Source organism: Corvus hawaiiensis, chromosome 13, assembly GCF_020740725.1.
Source record: "Corvus hawaiiensis isolate bCorHaw1 chromosome 13, bCorHaw1.pri.cur, whole genome shotgun sequence".
Classification (NCBI taxonomy): domain Eukaryota; kingdom Metazoa; phylum Chordata; class Aves; order Passeriformes; family Corvidae; genus Corvus; species Corvus hawaiiensis.
The window spans coordinates 13,657,903-13,675,243 of record NC_063225.1 but is presented as its reverse complement, the minus strand read 5'-3'; the positions used below and the strand labels follow the sequence as shown (position 1 = coordinate 13,675,243).

The 17,341-nt window shown below is 36.0% G+C and overlaps 1 protein-coding gene across 5 annotated transcripts in view; it reads right to left on the bottom strand.

Annotated features, from left to right (window-relative positions):
• Window positions 1-17,341, bottom strand: part of TCF12 (transcription factor 12) — a 160,873-nt gene that overhangs the window by 62,962 nt on the left and 80,570 nt on the right. For all 5 annotated transcript variants that reach the window (XM_048317214.1, XM_048317216.1, XM_048317212.1 and 2 more), the window contains exon 7: window positions 6,915-6,979. In XM_048317214.1, the coding sequence (XP_048173171.1) occupies window positions 6,915-6,979 (65 nt within the window). The remainder of the gene's footprint in view (window positions 1-6,914; window positions 6,980-17,341) is intronic.

Here is a 17,341-nt window from a genome sequence, read left to right as displayed (position 1 = left end):
ATAGCATCCCTCCTCCAACTACAACAAATTCCTAACACCTGCTACCCACTTCATTCCAGGGGGAATGTCTTCCCTGATTAACTTCAGGTGGTCACCTCCAGCACTGGAAAAAGAAATCTAGCCTGTGCCCCATACATTTTTACTTTCTAAAAAGGTTCTGCAGACTCCTTATCTGCTGAGTGACAGGAGATATTTTCCCAATAGCACAATAAGTAATTCACTTCTAATAAATCATGGTGAACAGAAAGTTAATATTGCTTGATTCTATTTGAGAAGTAAAATGAAGCAAAATAAACTAAAGTTCAGGCATTCCATCTGCCCTAAAACTATATATCCCTCTCCCCAATCCCAATCTTTTAAGATGGTATCAGCTGGCAGAATCCAGAGTCACTGCTTCAGTTAACATTGTGTCAGCCTTTCCTTCAGCAGCTGCATTTCTTAGAGATTGATAGCTCAGCTGTAAAAATCTGCTTCAGGGAGACACCTGATATCAAAAGTGTCAGAGAAGGAGAGATTAAAAAGAGAAAATTTACAAAATAAAATCAGTTTTTCAGCTTTAAAGTTATATTGGTATTAAAAACCCCACACATGTACAAGCCTTAATATTTTTTATACTTATAACTCAGTATTACTTGGATTTAAGGAGACATCATGTTCTCTATACTGTTTCTAAAACTGTGAGGAAGGAAGAAAAGCAACTGGTGCCACTGCTTGTAGTCTTTCTAAGGTCTCACTCATCAGAAAGGTCCAGAAAATGATGTAATCTTCTGCCTCATTGGAAAGATCCATCTAAAGTGTCCTCAAACATACACTAGGAGTGAGGAAGAAGAGCTTTCTTGTTTAATAGACACTGGTTAGCAGAAACCCTGGCAAAGCATCCTAGGAGCAACTGCAGTGTCAGGCTGCCATGCTGATCCTCGGGGCTACACCTGCAGCCTGAGGATGATTTATCTGGGTGCCTCCGTACCCATCTGAAGAACAACCACCTTGGAAAATTCAATGTGCTACAAATATATTTTTCTAGTCTAACTCTTGCATTTTAAGTAACCCCTCAGCTGTCAGAAGCCACTAAAACCCTACTCTACCCTACTATTCATAATCACTCATTTCTTTCACTGTTGTCACTTCCGAATTTTTTGTTCTCACGAAACTTGCATTTCCAATTACATTTTTCATATTCTTCACTACTTTTCCATTTTTGTCAGTAAATCTCATTTTTGCTTCCCACATACATTTTACACATTCTTATCTCCTACCATTCACATTTTTGTCTGTATGCTTATTCTTACAGCTGTTTAATGTTACCTGATGCTTTACTAAAAACATTAAAATCAGTTACTCTTCTCCATTACACCAAATACACATCTTACAATTACATAGTTTAGGAACATATTAAAACTACGTTTAAGTTGGTGCTATTTTCTTCTATTAATTTTTCTCTATGCATTAAACTGGCATCTATGTCTTTAACTTTTGCTTGCTTAATCCTCACCACCCTGACATTGGCAACAAAAAAGTTGCCATTTTTGCCTATGCACAATATGAACGGGCTTTTATGTTCTCTCTAGACAGCTCAAATTTCTGGAGTTGTACCCTTATACTTCCGTAGCTGTTAGAGAGTGAGCTCTGAGATAGTACTTGCCCCGACATTGCAGAATTGTTCTTTAGGTTTGAATTCTGCTCAAGCTGCTTTAAAGTCTCTTTAAATTTTTAAGAGGCAAATTACTGACTATGCAAAGACAAAGTAACACACACTTGCAGACATTTCTTTTGCTGAAGTGATCATCTGTTAAATTGCCCAAGAAATTGGTGCTAAAGGCATTTTTCGAGTTTATTTCAAAAGTTCTTGTAGTGTTTGCTAAGAAACAAATTTTTTTGCACAAAAATAAAACAAACTTTTGAGCCCATTAAGGATGTTACAGCTAACAGATACAGTCTTAACATGCCACCATTTTATTCTTTAATAAATAGCTAAATTTGCAGACAACAAGATGTAAACCTTTAAAGTTCCATGTTAAATGGTGAAGAAAGGAGAAATTGGTAAATTTTGAAAAGTTGTCTGAAATCATGTCTTAATATGTTTACTTGAAGTATATTCCCATAAGGAGCACTAAGTATGGTGTTAATGTGCATAAAATGCTACTGTCATACTGCAAAATTCAGGCTAATTTAATAAAGCCTGATGTGCCTTACATCATGTTGCAATGATGCAGTAATATGCTGCTAAATGAGTCACCTCACATTAGCTTCATGGCAACAGCAGAGTTGATGGCTATTGAAGGGAAAATGGGGTAGCGATATTACTGGAAATATTGATGGACCAGCTTTCTATTGAATTTTTTTCATCCAAGAAAAAGCTGCCTTATTTATTACCAACACACACAAAACTTATACAATAATAGCAGCAGAAATGAGTTAAAAATCCATCAGCCACTAAATAAAACATAGGTAGCATACACAGTATCATATAGATTGTCCATATGTTCTCAGTGTAGTGCTATATATTTCATGCAGTATGTATAAATATCAGGTACTATAGAGTAGTGTATATTTTATACATTATTTTATATATATAGGATTGTATATAGTCTAAGTGAAATGTATTTAGTAAATTCAATCCGTAGCTCCTTCCAGCATTTGTGTATTCTACAGTTTTATCAGCAGCAGTTTTTTCTAACAGTTTTATAACTTCTGAAGTGTCCCATCATCATGTAGACCATCGAGATTAATGAGTAAGAAAAATGGAGTAAATTAAGATACGACTCTTTACAGGAAGGCCACGCTTTAAACCACAAGTGGTGAATGCCTCTTTATTCCTGCCTAGCATCCATTACATTCAGCACTTGATTCTACCTCCCTTCCCAAACACAGGACAGTGTGTAGCCTTCAAATTATTATGAAGGGAGGATAAATGTGTTATCACCACACATCAAAAAATCCATCATGTCTATTTTTCATGCATGATTGTTTAGAATGAAAATAGAACATTAAGGGAATAGTCACCAACAATTTACTATCTTGAGCCTAGTGAGGCCAGTGGGGAGAGAATGTGCCAGGCACATGAGAACAGACACTGTGAGGCCAAAGGAGCATCCCCCCTGCCAATTATCCAGGGCACTCATGGGCTCCTGGGGATGAAGTTACCTTCTGTGAAGACCCACACAAACAATTAGAAGAATTAGTCTAACAGCTACACATGTACTGCACATTTATCTCAATTTCACTTTAAAAATAGTGCAGACCCCTGGCTTTCTTTGAGCTCAGACCTGTCAAACCAATGTTCAGTGACAGCTGGGGACCTTTTTGATGATACTGGAAATAGGAGTCATGAATTCAATATCTGAAGTCTAATCTTTCTTTTACATAAGCTACTGTTTTCAATACTAAATCACACAAATGTGAATAAAATCTTTTTTTATTACATGAAGCTTTCTTAAAGTTTAACCTTTACCTGATTTATAATTTGTGAAAAGAAGCCCTTCCCAAAACTGCAATTACATGGCCAACAGGAATAGTGGAGTCCCCTCAAAAATCACAAACCACCACCCTACCTCCAATTCAAAGACACAAAAAAGAGACTTTGTGTCAAGTCATGTAGCATCACATTTCATTCTGACAGGAAAATAGAGTTTTTAATATTTCTTCTAAAAGCTGTCAATTTTTTCTCCAGGTAAAGATTTTTTACGTTCATCTAAATCAGCTCTGCATAAGCCTCAATTTGTCATCTTACCTATCCACTTAGAGTCTATATACTTTTGGATTCTCCTTTTTGGCTTGCTTAAAACACGTGATGGAACAAAAACCTGAAAACAAGCACTTCCTGCTAATAAAATATTCGCAAATTAGCCATATTTACATTCTTGTGACTAAATGTTACAGCTGAATCAGATTCCATTACCTAAATTGCTCAGGTTCTTAAGCTACACTGAAAATCAATCACACTTCAACTCCTACAGCCTAAATATAAAGCCTGTAGGTAGCAAACAGCCCCTACAAATCACTGCTTAGATTATTTTCAGTAAAAGGTGAGAATGAGTCTGAAACATTGCAGTTTACAGTGGTTTTGAAAATTTTCATTGCAGCCTTCTGTAAGTTCAGAAAGTAAAACTTAAAACTCCTCCCACTTCCATACCAGGTTATTAATCCCCTTTACACAAGTAACATAAGGAAAGGAGGTAGAAGAAGGATGGATTCAAGAGTATTTGGGGAAGTTAGGTATTTTCAATTCACCTGTACCCAATAACACACTCAGGAGACTGACTGGCTCTTGCCATTTTACCATTTCAGAAACCTTAGCCACTGTCCTTGAACTCCTGGTTCAGAGCAGAGACTAGAAAAGAATGGCATTGGTTGGTTTCCGAGAGGAAGAAAAGTAGTGGCTTATAATTCCTCAACAACCTAAATTTCCTTTTTTTTTTGAAGAATATTGGAAGAAATAGACTACAAATTTCAGAAGATAATGAAGAATTGATAGTGATTCAGCTGGAATACAGTATTTAAAATTAATTTCATTCTCAGATTGCATAAGAGGTGTTTTAATAAGGCTTTTACCAATTCCACATTTCACAGGTGAACTGAGGAACTGAGGACAACTAAAACTAATGCTGAATACAGAGCAAAGCTGATTAAAAAACAGCTAAGAGTTTATGATCAACAGTGGGTGAATGTATTAACTGAGACTTTGCAGGCATCTGTTTTGGGCATCATTCCACCTCTTAATTAGTGACTTGGATGAAAAATGAAGACTACATTTACTAAATTCACAAAGCAAATAACCCATAAGGATCTACAAATGCAGTGCAAGCCTGGAATTCAAAATTGCACTAACAAATTTAGAGACGGTAGAAGGAACGTGTTAAAAAAGTAAATAGATTTTTGTACATGGAACCTGTAAACTGAAAAATACTGGGTGAGGAATAACAAGCTAGCCAGCATTACCATAAAAAGGTATTGGGAAATTTTAGATCACTACGATTGAAGTATGTAGCTGAGACTGGAGATTTGTTAGGAAAATAGGCAAATACCACACAGGAAAAAGTTCAGTATTGTCTGAAAGATCCAGGAAATTTCTTTTTGCCATAGTGTTAAAGGCCCTAGGTGAGCTACTTGACCTCACTTAAAACACTGGAATTCCCTAGGGTTGTGAACCTACTGGAGAACATTCAGAGCAAAGCATAAGCTTTTCTACCAATATTTCAGTCTGAGACAGAGCCTGTCACATATCCACTGCTAAAATATACCTGCACTATACACACCCATGTAAAAATTAACTGCAGTTATGTCTATCTTTTCTAAGGACTCCTTATCATCTTAATCATCTAATGGTTTTTCCAGCCTCTACAGGCTTAAAAGAGAATAGATTCTTCTCCATGTCCACTGTCTGTAAGACAAGAGCTAGCTACTTTAATTACAATGATGTTTAGATAAGGCACCAGGGAAACTTTTTGAGAGTAACTACACTCAAGTAGTGGAAAACAAGACCCAGAGTGGTCATGCAGTCTCTTCCATCCCTAGACTTTTTTGAGAACTGAGCACATGAAGCCTCTGTAAGGGACAATGCAGCCAATTCTTCATTTGGATTGTAATGACCTCTCATGATCACTTTAGACCTTCTCTATGACAGATTTCAAACACAGGAGCTGCAATGAGAGCTGTATTTCAAGCGCTACCACGCCATTTACAAAAACCAAAAAAAACCTCTAAAGATTCAGAAATCCCACCACATTCCAAGTTAAATGAATTCAAACACTGTCAGATTTACCTGACAAAGACCAAAATAAAATACAAACTGTAATTTATCACATGAATCTAATGGAATTAAAATTTAATTCAAGGTTAACTCTATGTTCACTTTTTATTATCCTGAATATAAAACCAATACAGATTTACCTACAGTAACATTCTCCCCACATACTAAACATTTTAAAGAAAAAGAAACTGAGGCAGATTAAATAGTAGAAAGCTTATCAAAGTGATAAACAGAACTAAAAGAGATGTTAATAGAAACAAATATGTGTAAGATTCTAAGTTTAAAATAGCTATATGTAAAAAATTAATATTAAATGGTACTAGATAGAAACAATCCTAAATATATAGAGATATAAAAGGATTTTCCTCACTGAGAAACCAAACAACAGAAACTACACTCGTTCCTGCAAAGCAGAATAGAATTTTATGCAAAGTTCATATAAAACCATTTTCCAATACAAAACATTAACTTAATGAAAGAGTATTGTGGAAATTAATTTGCTTCCAAACTAATGTCAAGCTTAAGTTATTATATTTAAATACAGTACATACAGAGTTATTTCAACAATAGTAACAACACTAATACAATGTTTTACTGTCTAGACTGGCAATAATGTGACGCCCGTAACTTTAAGGTAAAGAGCTATACTGCTTTTTGGGAGAATGTTACTGAAAGCTCACCCATACAGCTACAAATGAGTCTTTGTTTGCCACATCTGCGTTGCAGAGAAGTAGTAAAGGCTATGAGAATGATCCTTTCTTAATAGGGGAAGCATTGCCACATGGTGCTGCCCATTCACACTTCCCAAGCTACTAGTTAAAAACCAAGATGTCAAACTCATATGCTAAATTTTATCCTCCAGAAGAAAGACACCCCTGAAAATATCAGTTCAAAGGAAATAGTCAACCTACAGTAAAATTAAAAAAAGATTCCTCTTTGAGAAAATAAACATAAAGCAGTATCTTAGAATTATAAACATATTAGTTATTTAAATCTTTATCAACAGACACTGAATGTAATCACGTGGTAATTATACTTTTCAAACAGTCAAATTTCCTGTACATTCGAAACAGACTTTTAAACAATGAGCAAAGTATGCTTAGTCTGGCTCATTAGAAATCACATGAAGGAAATCATCACTCTAAAATGAAGAGACTCTACTTACTTGACAGCCTGGTAAGCCCGTGTCTCTACCATACAGTGGAAATGGACCTCTGTCTGAGGTTTTTCCTACAAAAGAAAGAAATTTAAAATTTGGTTATTTTTAAACTCCCCTAGACATCCACATCAATTGTCTGTATATATGCAATTCAGAAAATCTATTCACATCATAGTAAATTTACAAACATCAAGTTGCATGAAAAAAATCAGGTTTTTATACATCTGTGTTTCACACACTCAAACAACACTACAATAATAGATTACATATTTACCTAATAAAATTCCTTTTGTAACCAGTCAGATACTATAAAATATTCCTATTCAGTATGTTTAAATACAAAAGGCAAAGGTCCATTTTCATTTCCATTATCAACAAGCAAAGGTAGAGACACTTTGAGACATTTCTCCTTCCTGCATGAAACTAACACTTAGCTGGTATCCATCTTAGACAATGAATATACTGAGCAATAAAATAAAACCACATGAAAAGCAAACAAAAACTTCATTCAGAACAGTAAAACTCACGCCAACCTTAAACCACGGCTGATTCATTCAGCTCAACACTCACCCCTACATCCTTAAAAATCTTTTTGTTTAATGTACATGTTAATGTTAATGTTTAATGATAAGCAGGTATAAAACTCAAGCAAGACAACTGGGCAAGACAGCAAAACATACATTATTTTTGCCAAATATGCAATCTTTGCCTGTAGGTAGCACATACAGAACACTGTGCCTCATGCAGCCTTCTGATGTTGCTGTCTGAGGTCACAAGACATTAGCAATGGGTTTGCCAGTTCCAGGAAAACTACTTAGTGCTGTATTTGTTAGGTATGCCACCAAAATGGCATATTTGTATATTAAAACTCAGTGTGCAAGTTCTCCAGTAGAGCTCAGGATCAACACCTTGAAAAAAATCTTGAATAGAAGCCCGCTGAACAATGCCAAGCATCAGACATTCATCAAGTATGTGTATAACAGAAAACACTGTGCATGTGCCTGCCCTAATTATGACACAGTTAGGACTCAGTAAAACCCTGTACCACTACTCAGAGCCTTATCCAAAAGCAAGCATTAATTAACCAGATTTACCCATTTGAAAATGAATGCTATCTCACCCAACTAGGCATTCCCTTTGCAAACAATGTGTGTGTTCTCCTGTCCTAATAAGAAGAAAAAGTAGCCTTTCTTCCACATTCCCATTTCAGGGATAAATAGCTACATGATATTGCAATTGCACTTCAAGAATAGGACTTCCTTTGCTTTTTCTGATTTTTCTCTCTTACTACCAAAAATCCCTAAATATAATCTCATAAGAGGAGAATATAAAGTATGCTTTTTGGTCATTTTAAAAGTGCATCTTGTGTAAGCAGGGAGGAAAAACAAGTCTGAATCTCTTGGAACCACATCTCTGCAAGATTGTAATCTTGATAACTAGCACTGGTATGGTCAACAATAGTTTGCTTGAAAAATGGCAGCTCTGCTGTAACAAAGGGAGGAAAAATTTTACATTTTTCTGCCGAAGCAATTTGCCTCTAACAACTATCAAGCACCAAGCAAATAAAATACCTAGCATGCAAAATTATAAGTAGTAGGATGAATCATGCTGTTCATATTAAACCAGACTCAGCATTTTCTTTCCAGAAAATGAGAATCTCATATCACATGATAAACAACTTTGACTGAAGTATGCAGTATTCCAGGCAGGCTTTAAAACAAATATTTGTACAAGAGTCAATTACACAGGCTCGAAAAATTATGATGTAAATTATGGTTTGTGTAGCAAGCAAGAAATTGTTAGATAAGAATGCATAAAATCAAGTTATTTAAATGTTATATTTTTTTAAAGTATGGCAGATTCATATTAAAGGAGAAAAGCTTACTAGAACAGCCCAATCCATGGTAAATTTGGTTCTGAGAAGTGACCAGGAAAAGTCAAGGCTTTCTGATGCTGTAGTGCCTAAATATTTCTCAAAAATTTGTTGGAGCAAATTAACATTTAACCTGTGTTCAAATGCCTCAGCTTTTCAATGAAGGGTTTGGAAAACAACCTAGGATCAACTATGAGAGGATGCCTTTCACAGATAGTGTCCCAAACACATTCCCAGTGCAAGCACTTAGACAGGACTCTCAAACTTGCAGTAGTGCCACAATGTTAAAGGTACACATTTTTTAAACACCAAAAATTAACAGGCACACACTACAGCAACACACATCGAGCCCACACTCAAGCCCTGCTCCTGGCTGTCTCTCAAACTATGGAACTGCACCCTGTGGTCCCTCATGTGGGACTGGAACAATGTCAGCAACTTCATCACCATGTTAGCACAGCACAAGGATGGGACAGAGGTGAGCAATCCTGGGCACCATTAGAGCACATTACAGGAGTTCACTGAAGCCCCTGAAGCTTCAGTGAGAAAAGATCAAGGTTGCCCAGCATCATGCTGTCTGGCCATAGCACTTCACTACCAACACAATGGAAAAGGTGACAGTACAGATTTCAAATTGCCTGTTGTCATTTCAACACACTTCAGCTGCTCCAGTCTAGGCAAAATGCTAATCTCACTATTTAAACCTTTGTAAGCTAATGTCACAGGTAATGTTTATTTCTCAATAGAAAGAGAAAATACTTAGCAATACTTCACAAGTACTTGAAAGGTGGGTAACATTCTTGTTGGTTTACAAGAAGGTAGGTCCCATACACACTCTCTGATCAATGCATGGGCAGCCTCTAGCATCCAGTAAAGTTCATACACATGGCCAAATATATCAAAGGAGAGTCCCTTTGTTGGTTTTTAGCTTATGAAATGCCTTTCTTATTTACTCATACTCTCTACAGATTGACAGAAGAGCATAAAAATGTAGAGGTTACAATAAAACCCAAACCTACTGGAGTGCCAGTGCTTATGAGAATGCAAACTTTAAAAATACAGTGAGACTGAGAGCCAAAGCAGACCCTGAAATGACTTGCAGGTTTACCCCAGAAGACTTGCAGTTGGGTCTTTTTCACCCTCTCTCAGGTCTTGTCCCAGTCAGTGCTCACTACACAGATAGCAGTAGTCTCTTTTGCATTACAGCTGGAAATTCAGAAACACTAATGCTCGGCATTTTGGGGACATAAGGAAATTCACTATGGCACCTGACATCAATTAGAAGAAGGAGAGGAGTCTGCAAAAACCACTTAATTACAAAATCCTCATCGAACACTTTCATTTGCACAGGTTTGTGTAGACATGGATGTAAGGAAGTGTGCAGACATATCAGCTGGGAAGGTAAAGCAGATGCCCAGATGAAGTTTATTTCCTCTTCAGATCTGATTTTATTTTCACACAACAAAAAAGTTAGATGCTGTCATTTTAGAATAAAAATCTATGTCTTGCTTACAAAGAAGCATCATGGTAAACTTTTCTTCAGTTTATGTACTAGTGGCTCTACATACCAGAGTTGTGCATTCCAAGCAGATTTGGAATAAAGCAAGAGACATTTAAAAACAATTGAGATGGTTATATACAAAAAATTTACATCTGCACAGGTCAATTCACAAGGGATTTGAATATTTTAATAACTTGGAATTAATGTGCTTTATTGGGCTTTTGGGGTTTTTTTGAATTTTCATGTGTTTTTATCAGGAAAAACTTCAAGGACCGAGTCACCACCTAACAGGCTCAAAGTTCAGGGACTATGGAATTAAAAGAAACCCAACCAAGAAAATCCCACTAGGCATTTGGAACCACAAATATTTCCCAACAGTGTAAATTTAAAACCTTGACACATTCTCTATCAATTCAAACATTAATAGGCATTTAGTAAATAATTTTTTTCTCTTGCAATCACTTGTCTAAATGTGATATGCTCACAACTTAATATAGCCTTTGAATACCACATGAGGAATTGTCTTCCACAATACATCTACATGTGTAACAGCTGTGCAGCCTAAATACTCTTAACACAGAACGAACTGAAACAGCAAGATGCAAAGTGATAGTGAGCTGAAAACAGCACTACATTAACTCAGTTGAGGACTACTTCAGTGAATGTGCTATAAATGCCTGCCAGTATAAAACAGCCTTTTCCCACTGCTAGATAATGCTTGGCTTATGAGAAGATGACAGAACTCTCAAAAAATTATTTCCATTCCCACAGAATTAACCCTTTACAGACTGAAGATCTTTCTGTGCATTGCTAAGAATTTGTTTGGTTGGCAATATGGAAAGCAACAACATCTTTTAATGAAGCAATGTTTATCATTCAGTATGAATGCTATAGTGACCACAGCTGGCAGCTGCTCTGTTTGTCAGACATGAAATATGTCTGCCCTACTTGTACAGAGAATCCAAGTGAATACTGAAGCTTGTTTTTACAGTTTCTAAACATCATTTCATCACTGATATAACACTTTGAACTGGTCCCTACAGATAGCCTACCCAAAAGTCAGTTTATAACAAAACATTGTTGACAACTTCGAGAATTTATTTTTCTTTTCAAGCTATTAAAATAGTGTTGGTAATTCATCTAGAAATGAATTTTTATACTGCTTTCTCCCCCTCCACATCCAGCAAAGTATGTGTCTTTGTTACCCACAGAATGAATACATTCAAATAATTTTTCATATGCAGATCCAATGTATCAAGGAACAAGCTTCACAAGCTACACTGACAGGCACATACAAAAGATACAAGAAAAACCTTCAACAAAGACATTTTTCTACTAATCAATATTGCTTTCCAAATTACCATGAAGTAGAAAGTACACAAAGTTCATAGAATAAGATTATTACAGGTCTGCTCTTTATTTTTTAAAATTTTGTTGGCATTAAAAATTTCTTATTCAGCAATTATTCAGTACAGTGGAAAAAAAAATTGTTTGATTAAAACACAAGTCCATCCCTGCTCCTAGGACTTGTTGTGTTGCCTTCATTGAGGCAAGACTGACACATGCAGCCATAGAAATTTTTACTATATATCCATACATTTCCCACAGCAGCAGAGGAATAATTTCTTCCTTTTCTACTGCTATATAGCCTACTCATTAATAGAGGCTGTAACAGTTTTAGTATCTTCTCTCTAGCATTTAAAAGATCTGTAATGCACACATGTATATATTGTGAATACATATCAAAATACAACATACATTTTTCCTTATGATATTTGAGACCAGAACTCCTGGAAATGAAACAGATCTGGAGCAACACAATTTGAAGAAATGGCTTAAAACAAATGACCTCCTATTCTCTTCATGACAATGTTTAAGTATTATTGGCTGATGTGTGCCAAGCATGCTGCTGGCTGCACTAAGGATGTTTAGCAACCCAGTGCCAACAAGTGCAGCTGCTGGACTTGCAGCACCCTCCTCCTGTTCATCCCAAGCCAAATTACTCACTCAGCTATGAACAATGAAGCAGCAACACAGGAAAATGCCAAGTGCAAGTGAGATTAGTGATAAACTACAGGATCCCTACAGAGGTCAGTGATTAGCAGGTCCCCAGTCGTAATCACTTTCCTAACCTAGCCTTTATCTCATCACATGCTCCATCTTAGCTCAGTCTTCTGACTGCAAGCAGCTTCCCCAATCAATATCCCTCTAAGTCTTGCAAATTCATCCATGCTCTCATACCTTTTAACAAAGCAGTCAAACCTACACAATACGGAATATCTGCAAACTTGTAGGACAAATTTTTAACCTTAAGTTTAATAAGTAATTAATACACAATAAAATCACATTACTGGAAAAATTGTAATAAAGTAACAGAACAGAAGAAAAACTACAAACATACTTACCCGGAAATGCCATGCCCAAGTGTTTATCAGCAATGCAGTCTATATAGCTCATCATAAAAATTATATGTACAGACTGCAATTAGTGAAAAAATGTTGGAGTATTTTTCCCCATACTGTGACACCTTCTAAGATTTTCCAAGACAGCAGAAGTAAACGTTTTAGAAAAACTTGGTTTTAACACTACAGATTTGCTCCCTCCTCCTTTTTTTGGCCAAAATTTTGAAAGACTGGGATCCTATGAAATTAATGATTGTCAAGAAGTAAAAGTCTAAGATTTTGAATGAGATTTATGGGATTTAACCATCCAGTCTCAGGTCTGCCAGGAATCTCCAAGGATTCTCCATGCCTTAAATTCTCATTTGTAAGAAGACAGCATTATACTTCTGTTAGCTAGTCCTATTACTTATTTGGAGCAAGAAGTGCTTTTCACATTCAAATAATCCAAAATGTGAAAATTCTGAAGATGGAATTACCTGTAATCAACCTCCCATTATAACTTTTGCAATTTAGGAACAAATATTGAATTATTGTTTTTGTTGACATTTGGACAAGATGATCTGGAAAAAAAATTCAGTTTGTTTTCCAGAGACTCTAAATATCAGAAGTTTTTATATTTATATTTACAGTTGTGTCAGCATTTGCAGATGCCTTTCACTATGAAAATTCTACTGATTGAACCAGCCAGGCAATAAATCTCAGAGTATATTTATAAAGACGTTAAACACAGAAGTCAAGGAATTTCTCACAACTTCTTTAACACAATATTTTTTTTAAAAAATAATGTCAGTGTGTGAAGAGGTATTAAAGACCTGCTTCTCAAAGACATGCCTTTGACACATCCATCCCATTGATTTGTAAGTACATCTAAGAAAAGATGGAGTATTTTGTCAGTTTGCAGATCACTGCACAGATCTTGTGCTATAAAAACAATTTATTAACGTTCTTATGTACTTCAAATACACAGGAGGTAAAGGTGGACTAAATTCCACATTATATTTGGATTGACCCTATGAACTCATAATTTATATGCTCCTGTCAAACTAAGAACATTTCTATTCCAACAGAGGCTGATCCATGAGGGCTCCTTCCTCAGTACTATTCCTGTCCCTCCACTTAGCAGGCTTACACTGTGCTGAATAACAAATCAAATGTTTGCAAGGCTAAAAGGCACTGAAGTCGCTGGCAGGAAGAATGCACAGCAGTAACTGAGGGAAGAGGGGTACAAACCTGAAGAAAGAACTTTCTTCTCTTCCTCCCCCAAGCATATGTGGGCAAGTATCTGAGATCCAAAGAGTTCCTGAATAGCTGTTTTATGTAGTTTCAAATTCTCCACTAGTATGTCTACCCCAGGCTAACCTTACCATAAATAATGTTAACACTCTATGAACCCATTAATATGTGTTACACATAGCGAGAACATCCAGTGAGAAACAGATTAAAAATATACCAAAAATGAGGGAAATCGGGGATATTGAATATGCAGAAAACAATAAGCAAAGTGAATTTGCATATGAACACACAAACATTCCACACTGGTGGCATTTGTCATATACATTTACTTACCTCACCTATCCATCCCATGTTTTTCTAGAGTATCCAAGTGTCTTCACTTTGTCTATTAAAATATTTCTCCTTTTGCCATCTTCCCCCACCTCATCCCCAAGGGATTCGGTTAAAATTCTCAAGTAACTAACAAAGTTGCTACTTATAGTTAACATGAAAAGCATCCCTTGCTCTCCTGGTGTGGAATTTGTCCCAGATCTAAGCACAAAAATTACTTTGAACATCAATTACATTCTTAAGTCTAAAGTCAAGAGGATTTTTTAATTGGAAATGAATAGAGAATCCACACTTTACAACAAACTGCTACACCTGTCTCCAATTAAAAGATTATTTTGGTGACACTACTTACTACAAATTACTAGATTACTTCAGATATATATATATATATATACACACACACACAAAAAAATAAATTCTGCAGATATCTATGGCTTCTCTCACTATCCAAGATCTATTAATTCTCATTAAATGTGAAAAGTCAGCTTGTCAACAAAGAAAGATTCCCCCCTTGCCCATTTTCTGTATAAACACAGGCACAAACACAACAAACATTTATAACCATCTTCCATAAGGCAAATGCATACAATAGTCCTTCATTGTACAACACCTTTGACTGTTCTTATTTGAATGACTTGCATAACTTTTTCTAACTTCACCCTTCACAGCCATCTCAATTGCACAGAGGTTTGTAAAACAGGAATTCCCAAACTGTGGGCTCCAAACTAGCAGTATCTAGTTCTTCAGTTAGCCTGAAGAAAAAAAACCAACAACCATCAACCAAAAAAAAACCCACACCCCGCCAAACCACCCAAAGAACCAAACAACACAGAAAAACAACATAGAAAACCAAACCCCAAACACACATTAGATGCTAAAACACATTTTAGAAGACAAAACAACATGTTAAGTGCTTTCTGAGTATTACTTCTTCTAGAAACAATTCCCACAGGCACCACAGAATAATCAAGTTACCTGTTAAAATAGGAGGAGAAATCCTCAGGAGACAGTGCCTGAAAGGAGCCATCTCCTGTTTGGGGGCTGGAAACTCCTGACTATTCACATGCATTATATGAAGGCACATCGAGCCAAAAGAACGTGAAACAGAAACCCCATAAAAAATAATTAGATAGTCTAGATTAATGCAAAATACTTAAAATGCTTAGAGCTTAAAATAGGTGTTCTTATTTTAGTAGAAAAACAGTATTTACAGTACGGAACTTTAGACTGTTCAAAAATTGAAAGCAATCTTCCCAAGCCCTGAACCACTGACAATAACTGCACAAGAGAACATCACTGTCTGCAGAAATGTAAACTGCTATTGGAGCTACACACAGAATGAACTTTTAACTGTCTACCAAAAACCACTGAAAAAATACAGAACTCTCTAAACCATCCCTCATCTGTAGGCACCTCACATCTCCGTGTATTCACGAAAACACCAGTACCTTACTGCCAAGGCACCTCAAGGATGAATACTGGATTTTTAAGTCACAGTATTTATAAGAGATAATAACAGGTGTGGGAACGCAACTGAAGAAACATTAAGAGTAATAACCCAGGTCCAGACATAGTCAAGGTGATTATAAGTCTCAGGTTTAAAAACACCATGGAACATGGGGAGCTGCTCAATGAACTAAAGAATAAAACTTCATATATCAATGAATACTACCTCTCTGCTTGGCTACACATGCTTTCCAGAGGCTTTAAATGACCTAAAGCAGATAAGGAAAACACTTTTCTTCAGCATGTTAAGAACAAAAAGAACACTCACTGCAATATTGGTAATTATTTTATGGAAATGGTCATATGAATAAGAATGATGAAATACTTTCTATATCAACAGCAAGGAGAATGTAAAAGCAATTACTAACACTCTGCACGTCTGTATCAGCAGGTTGAGGTAAGGATTAAAAATATTTTTTTTCAAATATATATAAACTAGGAGGTTTTCTCAGATATTAAGACTGGTTTTTACTAAGTCTTAGAATACTCAAAGTGCAAAATCTCCAGAAGAAAGTTCATTTTGTAAAATATTTAAAAGAAGCAAATATGATTACACAAATAATTTATTGCTCTGATAGCAAATCGTAACTACTGACATCACCAAAATGGAATTTTATTAATAAAGGATTAATAGGCTAATGGTAATGCCCTTCAGCCTGAATTTGTGGGAAAGGTGTGTTTTTTCCACTGTAAGCTGGCACAGTACAGTATCGATGTACCTGATTCTTGTAAGCTATGTGCATTGATAAACTGTTTGACAATAAAAGGATACATTTTAAAAGAATAATTTAAAGGAATAACCTTATTACTCTATTAAAATAATAATGCACAGAGAGAGTAAAAGCTAGGCACCAGACAATGTTTTAAATGCAACTGAAAACATCAACATGACTCAAACCTTGCCCCTAAATTTAGTCTTTTTTTTTTTTTTTTTTTTTTTTTTTTTTTTTTTTTTAAAGCATCAGCTTGTCAGTCTAAATCTCCAATTCATTACTGGAAATTCAGAGCTTGTTGGCAGATTGAAACAAATGAAGACAGGTCGGTGGAGTGCTGTGAACTGTACTTAAGGAAGCAAACTGCCTCTTACTCAGCCAAGCGCAGAAGGATGTCTGTGGGACTGAGACATGGCCCTGCAGCCAGGACCTGGATTTACCCTTCAGGAGGAGGGTGGCAGCTATAGAAACTTTCCATGTTCCTCCATTATCCTAACCTTTCCTGTTGGCTTACCTCAGAGCTCTGTAAAAGGCCTACTGGCCTTGGAAAATCCCACAGGGAACCTTCTGAGGTGTTCACTAGAAAAGGCCAAATGTCCACCTTGGTGTTAAGGATATGTGGTTATGGTACCTGAAAGTATTGCAGACTGAAAATCATCCTTCTAAGCCTAAACAGTATTAATGAGTGAAAGTAAAACCACATGGGTTTTGTATCTTTTTATCTATTTTTCCTGCTTGTACTTCAACTCCCCAGACTACAGAACAGTTAGTGTGGAGTTCCCATATTGTTGTGGAAGCCTTTAATACAGAAACAAGGATTAATTTCAAAGACATTTCCCATTTCATACCTAGCTGTTATCTCTGCTGTAAGCTTT